Source organism: Lepidochelys kempii, chromosome 8 (assembly GCF_965140285.1).
Source record: "Lepidochelys kempii isolate rLepKem1 chromosome 8, rLepKem1.hap1, whole genome shotgun sequence".
NCBI lineage: Eukaryota > Metazoa > Chordata > Testudines > Cheloniidae > Lepidochelys > Lepidochelys kempii.
Genome location: NC_136387.1, coordinates 41,836,565 through 41,851,425, shown reverse-complemented (window position 1 = coordinate 41,851,425; position 14,861 = coordinate 41,836,565). Strand labels below are relative to the sequence as shown.

Below are 14,861 nucleotides of genomic sequence, written 5' to 3'. Positions count from 1 at the left end.
TGAAAGTGGCTTTTCTCATCCAAAAGTTCTGCAGCCACTGCTCGTCATCCCAGTCTTGCATGAGGATGTGATCCCACCACTCAGTGCTTGTTTCCCAAGGCCAAAAGCAGCATTCCACGGTGGTGAGCATGTCCGTGAATGCCACAAGCAAACTCATGTCATATGTGTTACTCGAGTCAATATCATCATCGGAACCCTCACTGTCACTTTGGATCATAAGGAATAACTCATTTCAGAGTAGCAGCTATGTTAGTCTGTATCTGCAAAAAGAACAGGAGTACTTGTGGCACCTTAGAGACTAACAAATTTATTTGAGGATAAGCTTTCATGGGCTACAGCGCACTTCATCAGATGCATGCAGTGGAAAATACAGTAGGACGATTTTATATACACCGAGAACATGAAACAATGGGTGTTACCGTACACAATGTAATGAGAGTGATCAGTTAAGCAAAAAAAGGAACACAAACATATTTGCGAAAATCTCCCAGGGCATGACGGACAGAGGCTACTCCAGGGACACACAGCAATGCCGTGTGAAAATCAAAGAGCTCAGCCAAGCCTACCAAAAGACTAGAGAGGCAAATGGGTGCTCCAGGTCACAGCCCCATACATGCCGCCTGTATGATGAGCTGCATGCAATTCTGGGGGGGGAGGGGGACATGCCACCACTACCCCACCACTGTCCGTGGACACCTGCAAAGGGAGACTCTCACGGAGTAGGGAGGATGGATTTTTGGAGGAGGAAGAGGAGGAGGAGGAGAGTGCACAGGCAGCAACCAGTGAATCTGTTCTCCCTGGCAGCCAGGAACTGTTCATCACCCTGGAGCCAATACCCTCCACCCCCTCCCAAGGTGGAAACCCGTCCATGCTGACCTGTTGGCGTTTGGCCTAAAGGGTGCGGGGTGGTGTGTGTGTGTGTGAAGCGATCATCCCAGAGAGACTGCAGGCCCTCCTTTTAAATGGCCAATCCACCAGGCATTGCTTGGCATGGGAAAGGAGGGCGCCGCAGTTCGAAAGCATTGTAATGAATGTGGAAGGAGCAGAATCCCTTGTGCCCCTAGGGCTTACCATGGCTGCCTGCAAGCTGAATGCTGTTGCCCAGCCACATGTGATGCAGTCACACCAAACTGGCAGGCACTCAGTATAAAAGGCAAAATGCGACCTTGTACAGAAATAACATGTGCTAGGTACTATGAATTGCTTGTTTCACTGAGAAACAGTCTCCCCTTTGTTCTCTAAAATGTATCTTTTAAACTTCTACCCTCCCTTTTTCTCCTACCGCAGGTGCAAATGTTTCAACACGCCCCCTATCAACTCCGTTGCAGAGGCTGGCCCAGATTAGAAGGCAGGAAAAATGCACTGGGACAACATGTTTGCAGAGCTTATGCAATCCTCCCGCACAGATAGGGCACAGCTGAATGCGTGGAGGGAAACAATGGCAGAGTCAATGCCTTGTTGCCGATGTAAGCAGTGTCAGGATGAGCTCCACCCTGACATCTGGTGGTGAGGTGTGGCAAGTTGTGGAAAAGAACTTCAGAGGCCGATCTCATTTGCATAGGCACACCCACCACGCCTAGAATGAGACCATAGCTGCCCAAATGGTCACTTTGGCTGCTGTGGGATCCCCAGTGTCTCTGTTATTGGGGCAGGAAGAATAAATTGTTATTACCCTGATTATGGGAACTGTGCTTGGAACTGTACGTGGCCTTTTGTTATGATGGAGGGATTCACCATCAACTAAGTAGCACTCGCTAGGCAAGGGTCATGGGTTCCAAAACTGTGTGAATAGAGAGAGGCTGGGGACAAGTATTAATACTTGGTGGCATGGGCCCCTTGGTGAGGGCCTTACATGCTAATTGCACTTCCTCCTCTCTCCACTGTGGAATATCAGAACTAATTTTGATTTCATTAGAAGTCTAGTTATAGGCTGCTGAGCTCATTTTGGGCTGACAGTGCACCAGCACTGGGGCTCCCCTACTATAAGCTGAATTCACTTAAGAGCTGCAATCACTGAGTGTTGTGTTAAGTAGTGGGGGAGCCTGAAGATATATTGTGGAGCAGTTTGCGGGACGGCTGGTGAAGCAGTTCGACGTGGAGCAGTGTGTGGATGGCAGGAGCTGCTTGTGGGCCGTGGAGCTAAGCGAAGGAATTTGTGGGGCGGCTGGTGGAGCGGAGCGCAGCTGAGCAAAGGAGTTCGTGGGGCGGCTGGCGGAGCAGAGTGCAGCTGAGCGAAGGAGTTTGTGGGGCGGCTGGCGGAGCGGAGTGCCACTATGGAGCTATGGGGCGGTCAGCTTCAGATCATGTAAGGTGCCTCTTACCCCCCGTCCCATTTCCACCCAGGTTGGGAGGTAAAGCTCTGCAGATAAACTTTCGAACTCTGGGGCTGCCCTGACCAGGGACAGAGACTTTTGGGGCATTGGACTTTTGGGACTTTGGGTGATTTGGGGTTGCTGGACTCAAGAACCAAAGGGAAAAGGGCATGCCCCGATTTGCCTGGGGTGGGTTTTTTTTGCTCATGGGTTGTGTTATGAATCCTGTTGGTGGTGTTTCCCAACATAATGCCACATTGTTTCTCTCTGTTATTAAAAGGCTTTTGCTACACTCAGACTATGTGCTTGCGAGAGGGGAAGTATTGCCTCTTGGAGGCGCCCAGCGGGGGTGGTATATATTTGTCCCAGGTCACTGGGTGGGGGCTCGAGCCGGTTTGCATTATGCTATTGGAATGGAACCCCTAGATATTGAACCCGGCCCTTGTTGCTGCCCACTCTGATGGGCAGAAGGGTTACACCAAGAAGGCCAATGGCATTTTGGGATGTATAAGTAGGGGCATAGCGAGCAAATCGAGGGACGTGATCGTCCCCCTCTATTCGACATTGGTGAGGCCTCATCTGGAGTACTGTGTCCAGTTTTGGGCCCCACACTACAAGAAGGATGTGGATAAATTGGAGAGAGTCCAGCGAAGGGCAACAAAAATGATTAGGGGTCTGGAACACATGACTTATGAGGAGAGGCTGAGGGAACTGGGATTGTTTAGTCTGCGGAAGAGAAGAATGAGGGGGGATTTGATAGCTGCTTTCAACTACCTGAGAGGTGGTTCCAGAGAGGATGGTTCTAGACTATTCTCAGTGGTGGAAGAGGACAGGACAAGGAGTAATGGTCTCAAGTTGCAGTGGGGGAAGTTTAGGTTGGATATTAGGAAAAACTTTTTCACTAGGAGGGTGGTGAAACACTGGAATGCGTTGCCTAGGGAGGTGATGGAATCTCCTTCCTTAGAAGTTTTTAAGGTCAGGCTTGACAAAGCCCTGTCTGGGATGATTTAATTGGGGATGGGTCCTGCTTTTGAGCAGGGGGTTGGACTAGATGACCTCCTGAGGTCCCTTCCAATCCTGATATTCTATGATTCTATGATTCTAGTCCTGGAAAGCGTTCAATGACCGGGATGAGAGGAGGGAGGCGCTTGATGAGAGCAGGCAGGATGCCATGCTCAAGCTGATGGGGGAGCAAACTGACATGCTCTGCTGTCTGGTGGATCTTATGAGGGAAAGGCAGCAAGCGCACAGACGGCCGCTGCAGCCCCTGTATAATCGCCCTCCCTCCTCCCCAAGTTCAATAGCCTCCTCACCCAGATGCCCAAGAACACGGGGCGGGGGGGGGAGGAGGAGGGAATAAGATTCCGGGGACCCACCCGCTCCACCCCAGAGGATTGCCCAAGCAGCAGAAGGCTGGCATATCCTAAATTTTGATTTGTAGTGTGGCCTTGTCCTTCCCTCCTCCCCTCCCCACCCCTTAATGCCATAAGCCCCTGTATACCAGCTACCAGGCTGATCACCCCTTGTTCACATCTCCTGGAGTCCAGTGATTGCATAAGAACTTTGACTTGGCTTTTAAAAAGTAGTTTTCTCACTCTCCCAGTTGTGGAGAAAACCTGGAACATGTGACCGACCCCCCCCCCCCCCAGGGCACTTTAAAAACAGAATCAGTGTAAGCAGGGTCTGAATGAGCTCTCCCCTGACATCTAGTGACACACTGGGGGAAAAGGCTTCAGGAACAGACCGTATTTGCATAGACATGCCTATTCTGCCTAAGTGCTTAGCATGATGGAGCTGCTTTGCCAAAGTGATCACTTTTGGTGGGTGTGAGATTACACCGTGCACTGCCCACAGAGGGGTCTGCCTGGGCAGAGCTTCTGGGGAAGCTGGAGGGGTCCTGCGCCCCAACTCTACAGTCAGCAGTGACTCTCAGCCAGTGTTGTAAAATGGAAGGTTTATTAGTTGACAGATACATAGCATAGAGCAGAGCTTGTTAGCACAGAAATCAGTGACTTTCAGCAAAGCCCATCTTGGGGGAATCCCGGACCTGGTGCCCTGGACTCCTCCCCCCACCCCCAGAGTCCCAAACAGGAGACTGACCAGTTCCAGTTGCCTGGCCCCAGACACGCCTGTTGCCCTTCCTCATTCCTTTGTCTCTTTCTCCCGGCCAGCAGGTCACCTGGTCTGCAGCAACACCTTCGGCTGATCCTTGCAGAGGTGGGGGCCCAGCCCTCAACTGCCAGGCTACAGAGAGTCACACACCCTCTTGGGCTGCTGCAATGATCACACACCCTCATCCCACCACCTGAATACTTGAGTAACACATAGGAGGAAACTGAGGCACGCACACAGTATTCAGAGAAGACATTAACAACATTCCCACTCTGTCATAGCTAGCATAGCAACACTCACAGACTATAAAGGCCGAGGAGAACAGAGTTCACCACAAGTTCAGGCCATCCATTAGTAAGGCAGCAGTTTGTTTCCATGCTCCAGTCCCAGGGCCTTTCAGATGGATGTAGTTATGCTGGAAGGTGCTAGCAGATCCCATCAGGTGGGTCTCAGACCCAAGGACAATCACAGACATCATTATGCTCTGTAAACGGAGCAACCAAGCCAGTCTATGTAGTAAAATGAGACGCAGCCAATGGGGGTGCCCGCACAAGACACTGAGCCACGTGGCCAGGCCAGAGGTAATGGAGATAGATTAACCAGGGTTTCCCTGGGTGCAGATGCAGGGGCTGGGCTCTCTGTTGCAGGTGGTGTGTGCTAGGGACAGAAAGCCTGGAGAAGGAGTTGTCAGCATGACCCTGAGAGGCAGTACAGTGGCAGATGTGAGGATTTGTGAGCAAGAAAACTGCCTGCTGTTTGTTTCTGCTGTGTTCAGGGTCACTGGATTGTGTGGCCACTCTTTGACACCAGGAATAGCCCTGACTTGTAGCAGCCAGTCCTCAGCCTAACACAAACAACTCTGCAAGGCCCCAGATATTGTTAACCCCCTCAGACCAACTGGGCAACACTGATTGCTTTGGTGCACTTAAGTTGTATTATAAGACAAATTCACAACCAGCCTAATATTTTGAGTCTCCTGGATGGGCCAAGGGAGGCGAAAACTCAAGGCACAGATTGGAAAAGGAATGTCCCTTACTCTTGTTCTCAGCTGGCAGGAATTATTCCATCATTTATTATTTGTATGTTCATAGCACCTACAAACCCTAGTCATGGATAAGGACCCCATTTTGCTAGGCACTGTACAAACAGGCCACAAACAGCCAATTCCTACCCCAAAGAGCGTCACAAGATACAAACAAGGCTGCCTTAGAAGAACATGCCCAAATCCTGCCTCTGGACACCAGAAACAGATTGTTAGGGGTGGAGGGAAAGCCTTCCCTAGTGGTTAGAGCTTTGGGGTTCAGGAGAGCTGGTCTGATTCTCTGGGTAACCTTCAGCATGTCACTTAACTCCCCAGCCTCAGAAAGGTTTTTAAACATGGCCACAGGCTCCTTCCAACTGCTGCCTATGCCTGCAGCTGCCAGCAGAGAGAGTCCCTGCAGAGCCCTGTGTCTGGGTCCAGGCCAGTAGGAGCAGCACTGCATGGGCATCGCCACATGGGGGCACACTGCACCCAGGAGGGCATGGAATGTGGCCTAGGACTTGCAGAGCCCCAGACCTTGGATGATATTCTGGGTGGTTTTGGGTGACTGGGAACAGTGAGGAGATGTTCCCCTTCATTCCAGAGGAATGAGATCTACAGGGGGCCTGAACTCCCCTGCTCTGCCGTTGCAGGGTTGCCATACACTGTGTGTACTGCATCAGTGAGACCATTACCAGACACTGTGTCCCTTCTGGGGCCCACACTTCTACAAGGCTGCTGAGAAACTGAAAGGATTCGGAGAAGAGTCATGAGACTGATCTGAAGTCTGGCAATCCTGCCTGTGAGTGAGAGAGAAATTCAGCTCAATCTCTTTAGCTGATCAAAGAGAAGAAGGTTAAGAAACCACTTGATTATGGACAACAAGTACCTCGATGGGCAGATGATTTCTGAGAAAAGAGGGCTCTTAATTCTAGCAGACACAGGCAAAATGAGAGCCAAGAGCAGGAAGATCAAGCTAGATAGACTCAGACTGGGAGAAAGTGGCAACTTATTTACAGTGAGGGTAAAACACCTTCTCAAGGGCTGTGGTGGATTCTTCCTCAGATGAAATCTTTCCATCAGGAGGTGGTGTTTCTTTCGAAAAGCTATGCTGTAGGTCAAGCAGAAGCTATGGGCAGTAGCTGGATGAAATTCCATGGCACGTCTTCTACAGCAGGTCAGACTAGATGCCCTAATGGCCTTACAATCTATGAATCTATAACCCTGGCTAGCTGGCTGTTCCAGACAGCAGGGCAGACCACCTTTTCCTGTGGTTGACCCTCACAAGCCTCCCTTAGGGGAAGGAGCCATCATTTAGGGTTGTGCTGCTTCTGTTCTTCTGCTGGGGGGCTGGGGTCTAAGCTGTTGACATGCCCAAAGATCTCTTGCAGGCTGAGTTCCTTCCCCGAGGCTGGAATGCCCTTGTGCCGGATAAACTGGGCCTTCCTGGCTTCAGCATACAACTCCAGAAACCCAGGCCTGCTGTGCATGGATCTGAGGTGGCTGCTGTCGGGGGCATAGGCATCTGTATCAGAGCTTAGCTTCTCATGGCCAAGGGAAGGCTTTCTTCTCCCTGTGCAGCTAGCTTCTGCTGGGGGGCTTGGGCATGGTGTCACTGCCATCCACATCGCTGGCCTCTGACTGTCCATGGGGAAGCACTGTGGGGCCTGTACCCAGCTCTCCTTGGCTGCTGGTTTCTTCCTGCTCTGCCAGATTGGCAGAGATGTTCAGCCGCCTGGCGATGGAATATCTGAGGTCAGACAGGTTGATGTCTGGGATGGAGCTTGCAGCTTTAGCCTGGGTGCATGTTGAAGTCGATCCATGCCTTCCAGAGGACTCCTGTTCTGCATCATCCAGGATGTCACCGTTGCGTGTCTGATGCTGCAAGGGTGATTGGGCTGCCCGTGTGGGTCCCTCCATCTTGGGCAAAGTACTTCTCAGTGCTCTATAAAGGAGGGAAGAGAGAGGGGTGGAAACCTGTGCAGTCACTGACCAGCGGCTCTCCCTTAATCACCTCCCTTTGCTTGCCATCCTGACCCCAGTGCCCATGACAGTGCCCAGCTGCTCTGCCCACCCATCGTGCTTAGCTGCTCTGCCACGTGAGGCTACTTCACAGAGCCATGAGCACAAGGTGTATACCTGGCATGGGTCACTCCTCTCCCTCACACCTGCCCCTTCTGCAGCGAGAGGGAGACCCTGGTGCACCAGGCTGCAGCCCCCTTTCCCGCTCCTCTAGAACCTTCTCCTTAGGTTCTGGCTGCACTTCTCCCCGCACCTCCTACACTATGCACACCCCATCCGTGGCCCCATAAAGTCACTAGACCTCTTTGCCATTACCTCCTGGCGCTGGCCACAGTGGCCGTCCATTGCACCAGGAGGAGGTTGTTGGATGAGGAGGTGCTCTGCACCTGTGGGGCATATTTCTGTTCCTCCCTCAGGTCACAACTCTGGGCAGAGTTCCTCTGGGCCACATCTGCTGGCTCCCTCAATGCCTTAGAGGAGCAGTGGGTGCTGTCCAGGGTTCTCTGTTCGCTGTCCCTCTCTGGCTCCCTGCTTATGATCCTGTGACCCTCACTCCCATCCTTGTTTTTCATTAGTTGTCTCCCGCATTCACTTGAGTGCTGGATCCAGTAGCTCCTCCCCTTAGGCTTTGGGAGGGACCTTCAGCTGTGGGCAGGCTTGTGCCCAACCACCTTTCCAGGACTTCAATAGGTGCTCTGCCAGGTGAGTCCAACAGGACTCCTCCAGCCAAGATTCCCGGTGCTCATATATATGGGCTGGGCATTGCTCCCTTTGGCCCAGACAGGCCATATTTTTCCAGTAAAAAAAATTCTTTCAAAAAATGGGGACCTATAGGCAACAAGCACACATGTTTTTGCAAAGCGAGTTTGTGTACAGTGACATTTTTCATTGTTTGGAAAAATATTGAAGTGAAAAATGTATTTAAAAAGTACCAACATTTTGGGGTATTTGCTACATTTTTTGTTTCAAAATTATTGTAAAATGCCCACTTAGTATATTTTACTCTCTCCCTGCCGTTTTTTCACTGAAACAAAGGAGGAAAAGGTTAAAAATGAAAAGAAAGTGAGAAAATAGCACATTTTTTCACTTCATTACTTTTTGCACTGGCAAATATGAGAAAAGAAACAAAAAATGGAAAACCTGGGGTGTGTGAAATGTGGTAAGTGGATGTTTTTCCTCTTTCTCCCCTTTTCCCTCCATTTCCCTTTGTCTTGTCACTGAGTGTGACAGATTAAATAACATCAAGGGTTTGTTTCTTGTCACTTTGTGCTGTCTCTTTTCCTTTTTTCCTCTCTGTAACTTCAAAACACTCTCAAGCTTTGGCAGGAGCTCAGTTTGCCCTTTGCTGCTCTGTCCCTTACCAAAATCAGGGAAGTTTTGAAATTAGCGAGCAGTAAAAGGAAAAATGCTACAGGAATGAGTGACAAGCGGCTATGCCTCCACCCTGCTCTTTCCACGTTATTACAGTTATTGCATTCAATGGCAATGGGGGGGGGAGTAACACAAATTTGAAATGTCAAAAATCCAAAATTTTGAAGTTTTAAAAATTCAAAAATTTTTGAAAACTGTCATGAAATTTAAAAAAAAAAATAAAATAACCATGGTTCCATTTCACACCCTGTGATAAAGGGACAATGTTACCATTTCAACATGTTTTTCCAAGTTCTGACCAGTTGTGTTAGTCAGTAAGTGCCATCAGAAGCTGGTTTCATGTGTGGCTAACCTCCCACAGGACAAGACACTCAGCCTGGGATAACCTTGTCCAGTCTGAGAGTTACCCTCTGCTCCCTTTACCCCGTCCTGTGATGGGCATCTCCAGCCATAGGCTGCTTAGCATGTTTGTAACCATCTAACTCCCTCTTGTCACCCATCCCCATCCACCCTGAGGCTTACCCTGCCCAGGGGCAGGAGATGCCTGCAGCACTCAGTACAGTTGTCACCCCTGCCTCGTTGGGCGCTGAGGTTTAATGGACATTTGTGTGTGGCGAGTGACTCTGGTTGCCAGGCTGCAGAGGAAGGTTACATTACACACATCCTTACCTCAGTTGCTCCGCTCGGCTGTTGCTGTGCTGCTGCCCTGACGAAGTGGGGAGCGTGGGCAGAGCTGGCTTTTTACCAACCTCCTGGGAGAGGTCCCCTAGAGTGACATGGGCCTTCTTCCGGGAATTGCCTAGGACATGAGCAAACACTGATCACTAATCATGGAGAACACTGGGGAGCAGCGCAGCAGAGCCTGGGGCCACCCCTAGAAATGCACAGCTACCAAGGCACTGCTGAGGGCCAGGCTGGCTGGCTGGAAATCTTACCATCCATTTCGCCCTTCCTTTTGGCTACCTCCACACGCTGTGTGCAATCCTCTCTTGTCACTGGGCCTTTCACCTGTGTCTCCCACCCTCAGCTGTGTGTTTTCTCCCATGCTGCCTCCAGCCACTTGGCACAGCCATCTAGTTCTCCCCTGCAAAGTGCTCTCTCCTCCTTAAAACCCAGCTGTTCACGCAGTCCCAGCCCTCCCCATTCTCAACATCAGGCCTCTCCGTCTTGGGCCTGATCGTTTGCCTGGGCAGTCTGACAGTGCCTTTGGGCACTGGCTTAGTCAATGTTTGCAAAGAGGCATGCCCAGAAGCAATTTTGAAATCAAGTGATAATTCATAACTAAACCCAGACACTTATGCCAACCGTGTATGCCACCAACGGTGTCATGAACAAACTTCCCAAATAAATCCAACTACAGTATAAAAGATCTAGCAAACTTACTGTCACCACCAACCCACCATGTCCCTGGCTTCACTTGGTCTGGCGACAACCTAACTGACAGCCACATCTTCCAGAAACATTGCCTCCTCTTTCCGCTTACACCCCTCAGCAGCTTAGAGTGCTGCAAAAATGCCGTAATGTGGAAATGCAAAGGCTGTGTGAGCTGCTCGTACACCTAACTTAGGAATGGAATTGATATTGACACAGGCAAGTTCCAGCATAGAAGACAGGCAAGTGCGGTACAGCTACGCAGCACAGACACCAATACCAAATATCCAGTGGCTCTTTAACTGGCCCTTTCTGCGGGTTGCCTCACAGATTCTCTCCTTCACTCGCACTTCCCCCACTGCTTGGATTGCTGAGTTTGCTGCTGGGCAGGATCTCTCCTCACTGCATGTCTAATTTTGGAGGGTTTCTTTGTAATTCATGCTGGGCTGGGGGCTCTATTTGGAGGAGATGGGAAGGGAGCCTCACCTTGTTGCAGTCTCTGTATCTCCCTCTGCTCTTTGATCATTGAATTCATGTGGTAGAGTCGTGCTTCCTCTAAGTCCTGCAGCCTATGGCTGAGCCGGGCTTCAACCTGCTTGACATCCTGTCTCTCCAGCTCCCAGTGCCTGGATGGGTCTCCCTCTGCCATAGGTGTTTTTGACTGATGTATGATGCCGACAGCTGCTCCCCTCGTAGGCTGGAAAGTCCCAGAGAAGAGCACAGCACCATGGAAGGGACCTGTCAAGGCTGATTCCCCATGCTGGCACTTTGAGTGCAGAAGGTGGGGGCCTGCAAGGGTTCTAAAAATTAATACTGGCCACTCCAGGCTTGTATTAAACTCCCAAGGTTACAGCTTCTCTCTGACCCTGGATGGGTAGATGCTGCCACCACCCAAGTGCAAAAAAAAAAAAGAAAACCCCTTTAGACCCAGGAAGGCGCACTTGGGAATTCCTCCCTGTCAGGTACCTTCAAGCCCTTTCACCACCCCCCTCCAGGGAAGAGCTGAGAAAGAAGTCAAAGGAAATCAGCTGTTGCCACCAACTAATTGAACAACATGCACAAACCTCTTAGGACACAAAAATCCTAATCCTGTTCTTAAAAAAGGTAAATTTTATTAAAAACAGAAAGAAAGAAAATACATCTGGAACTTAGGCTATTGCTAGATTTTTAAAAGAGCAAATATAATAATTAAGCATCAAGAATGGTTTTCTTGAGGTCCAGCTTAATGGTTACAAGCAAAACAAAAGCATTTGGGGGTTAGCACAGAGAAGTCCAAAAGCCGTAAAGAAATAAAAGGGATAAACCTAATCACGTCTTCCTAGACATTTCCTGATCTACTTACATATCTGGGATTTCCAATGAGTAGTTTCTAGGTATGATTTAATGATTTTCCATACCTGGCGCAAGCTCTTACAGCCTAGTCCAGCCCTGTCCCTGTTCTCTGGGAGAATAATCACACACAGACAAAAGGGAGCCTTGTTTCAATTTTAAAAAGTTCTAGCCTTCCCATTGGCTCTTTTGGTCAGGTGCCCACTCACTTCCTTTTACCTATGCATGCAGCCAGACTTTTTAACCCTTTATAGGTAAAGTAAGTAGAGAAGAGCTACCAAGAGGGATTTTATAGCTAACTGGCTGGCTGGGTGTCCATAAAAGGAAGCTACCCCTCCCACCCCACCCCCCACACTGCCTCACCTTCATTTATCACAGGACCTGAAACAGGAAGAGCTCCGCAGGCTAAGGAGCACTTTGCCATGAGAGAATGTCTCCATCTCCCATGAGAGGACCTGAAGCACTTTACAGATCTGGCGGGCTTCACCCTCACCACACTGAAACAGCTATTCTCACCACCCTCAATTTGCCAAGGCAGAAAGCCGTTAGAAGACTCACTCAACAGACCAGTGTCACAGGCCATCTTTCCTTACCTAATATCACAGACAGTGCTTTAATCCCCTGACAGGGGGCATCTCCCAAAGATGGACTGATTTGGGATTGCTAACCCTACGGAGTCCCCCCTTGGCTCAGTGAATGTTGGTACTGCCCCCGGTGCCCCAGTGTCAGTGGGCCACTCCAGGTGAGGAGCATCTTGTGCAATGGGAAGGTTGAGATGTTTAAATGCACAAACCCCATGACATGCTCATGGTGCGATTGCCATAAGCATATCCCTCCCCAGCCTCCACCTTACAGCCGTGGTGCAGCAGGGCCACTTGAGTGACAGGTCAGCTTTCAATTGAGGAGAGCTTTGCCTGTCGCTGCTCTGCATGCACTCTACCAAGCAGACATTCCACCCTGGCGTCCGCAGCCATGGGCCCCTCCTCTTCGCAAGGGCACTGTGAAAGCCTCCCTGTAGCTATTAAACTGTTGCCAGGTATTATATTGCTGAGAAGGCATTGCCAGTTTGTAACAGAGGCTCCACTGTGCAGAGGCTCAAGGACAGCAGCAGCATACATCACCCTTATTGGAGTGTGTCATAAATATAAAGGGAAGGGTAACAACCTTCCTGTATACAGTACTATAAAATCCCTCCTGGCCAGAGGCACAATATCCTTTTACCTGTAAAGGGTTAAGAAGCTCAGGTAACCTGGCTGGCACCTGACCAAAGGGACCAATAAGGGGACAAGATACTTTCAAATCTGGTGGGGAGGGGAAGGCTTTTGTCTGTCTGTTCTGTGTGCTTGCCAGAGAGCGATCAAGAAAGCAAGCAATCCAACTACATTAGAATTAATAAGTACTAGCAAGGAAATGCATTAGTTTACTTTTGTTTTGGCTTGTGATTTTCTCTGTGCTGGTTTTCTTTTTGTAACTTTAAAGTTTTTGCCCAGAGGGAAATCCTCTGTGTTTTAAATCTGATTGCCCTATGAGATTAGCTTCCCTTCTAATTTTACAGAGGTGCATCTTTTACCTTTTTTCTTTCTAATAAAGTTTTGTTTCTTTTAAGAGCCTGACTGATTTATCTATTGTGCTAAGACCCAGGGGTTTGGGTCTGTGATCACTTTGTAACCAATTGGTTAAGATATTATTCTCAAGCCTCCTCAGAAAGGGGGTGTAAGGACTTGGGGTGATATTTTGGGGGAATAGGAACTCCAAGTGGTTCTTTCCCTGATGCTTTGTTAAATCACTTGCTGGTGGCAGTGTACCCTCCAAGGGCAAAGAGTTTGTGCCTTGGGGAAGTTTTACCCTAAGCTGGTAGAAATAAGCTTAGGGGGTCTTTCATGTGGGTCCCCACATCTGTACCCTAGAGTTCAGAGTGGGGAGGGAACCCTAACAGAGTGTCATGGGCTTCTCCAGAATGTAGGCAGCTCAGCTCAGCCACCAGCTCAGCCCACTCTGCCTGCTTAGCTCCCTGCTGTGAGTATTTCTAAGTTACCTGTCCCCTGCGTATCTAAGAGCTTAGCAAGGTTATTCCTTTCTCCTTATTTGCTAAGGAGAAAAGCAAGCGTTCTCCTGTGGTGGGCAGGGCCTTCTCCTCCTCCTCCCCATTACTAACATTATCTATACAGTGTTGTTGCAGCCTGTCAGTCCCAGGATATTAGTGAGACAAGGTGGCTGAGGTAGTATCTTTGATTGGACCTACCTCTGTTGGTGAGAGAGACAAGCTCTCCAGCTTACACAGAGCTCTTCCTCAGACCAGATCTCTTGGCTGCTCCTGTGGCTGCATGTTTTATACACAAGTCAGACCTGAGGAAGAGCTCTGTATGGCTCAAAAGCTTTTTTCTCTCACCAGCAGAAGTTGATCTAATACAAAATATTCCCCTCCCCCTTGTGATGTCTGAAGCCAGTCCAGGACATGGCTCCATGGTGCTAGGTGTACAAACACACTGTGGCATAGCCCCTGGCCTGACAAGCTTACCGTGTAAATATCTGAAGGGGGGTGGGGAGGCAGTGAGCTACAAAAGGCACACAGAATCAATTAAATGTAGAGCTGGAAGGGACCTCGAGATGTCATCAAGTCCAGCCCCCTGCACTGAGACAGGACCAAGTAATGCTAGACCAGCCCTGTTATTAAAACCCCCCAGTGACAGGGATTCCACAATCTCCCTTGGAAGCCCGTTCCAGAGCTTAACTGCCCTTATTGAAATAAAGTTTTTTCTAATATCTAATGTAAACCTCCATGCTGCAGATTAAACCCACTGTTTTTTGTCTGACCTTCAGTGGACATGGAGAACAATTGATGACAATCCTCTTTAAAACTACCCTTAACATATTTGATGGCTGCTATCAGATCCCCCCTCAGTCTTCTAAACATGCCCTTTTTAAAAACTTTCCTCAGAGGTCAGCTTTTCTAAGCATTTGATCATTTTTGTCTCTCTTCACCTTATCCACATGTTTCCTAAAATGTGGTGCCCAGAGGGACCATGGGCATGGCTGGTTAGCTCCATTTTTTCTCTATATTCTGAATTTGACCCTGGTGCAGAGAATAATACAGCTTGTTAGGAAAATTCTTCAACAGGAAGTGCCCATGTTAGCATGGCCCACTTTATTCACTGAAATAAGCTGAGCTCAGAAGCTTCTGTATGGGTAGGGCTGGTGGAAAGTTTTCCATCAAAACTGTATTTTGATGGAAAAGTTTCAATTAAATGCAACTTTTCACTACGTGTCTGTTCGCAATGGAAAATTTTGACTTTTTGTTGAACAACTGGACATCCAAACATCAA

The 14,861-nt window shown here is 49.3% G+C and overlaps 1 protein-coding gene across 1 annotated transcript; it reads right to left on the bottom strand.

Annotated features, from left to right (window-relative positions):
* Positions 1-6,755: 6,755 nt before the first annotated feature.
* Positions 6,756-10,858, bottom strand: CCDC190 (coiled-coil domain containing 190). Its single transcript, XM_073358185.2, is given in 4 exon segments — positions 6,756-7,040; positions 7,042-7,390; positions 9,508-9,637; positions 10,696-10,858. Coding segments are annotated over 4 exon segments (927 nt in total).
* Positions 10,859-14,861: the final 4,003 nt, after the last annotated feature.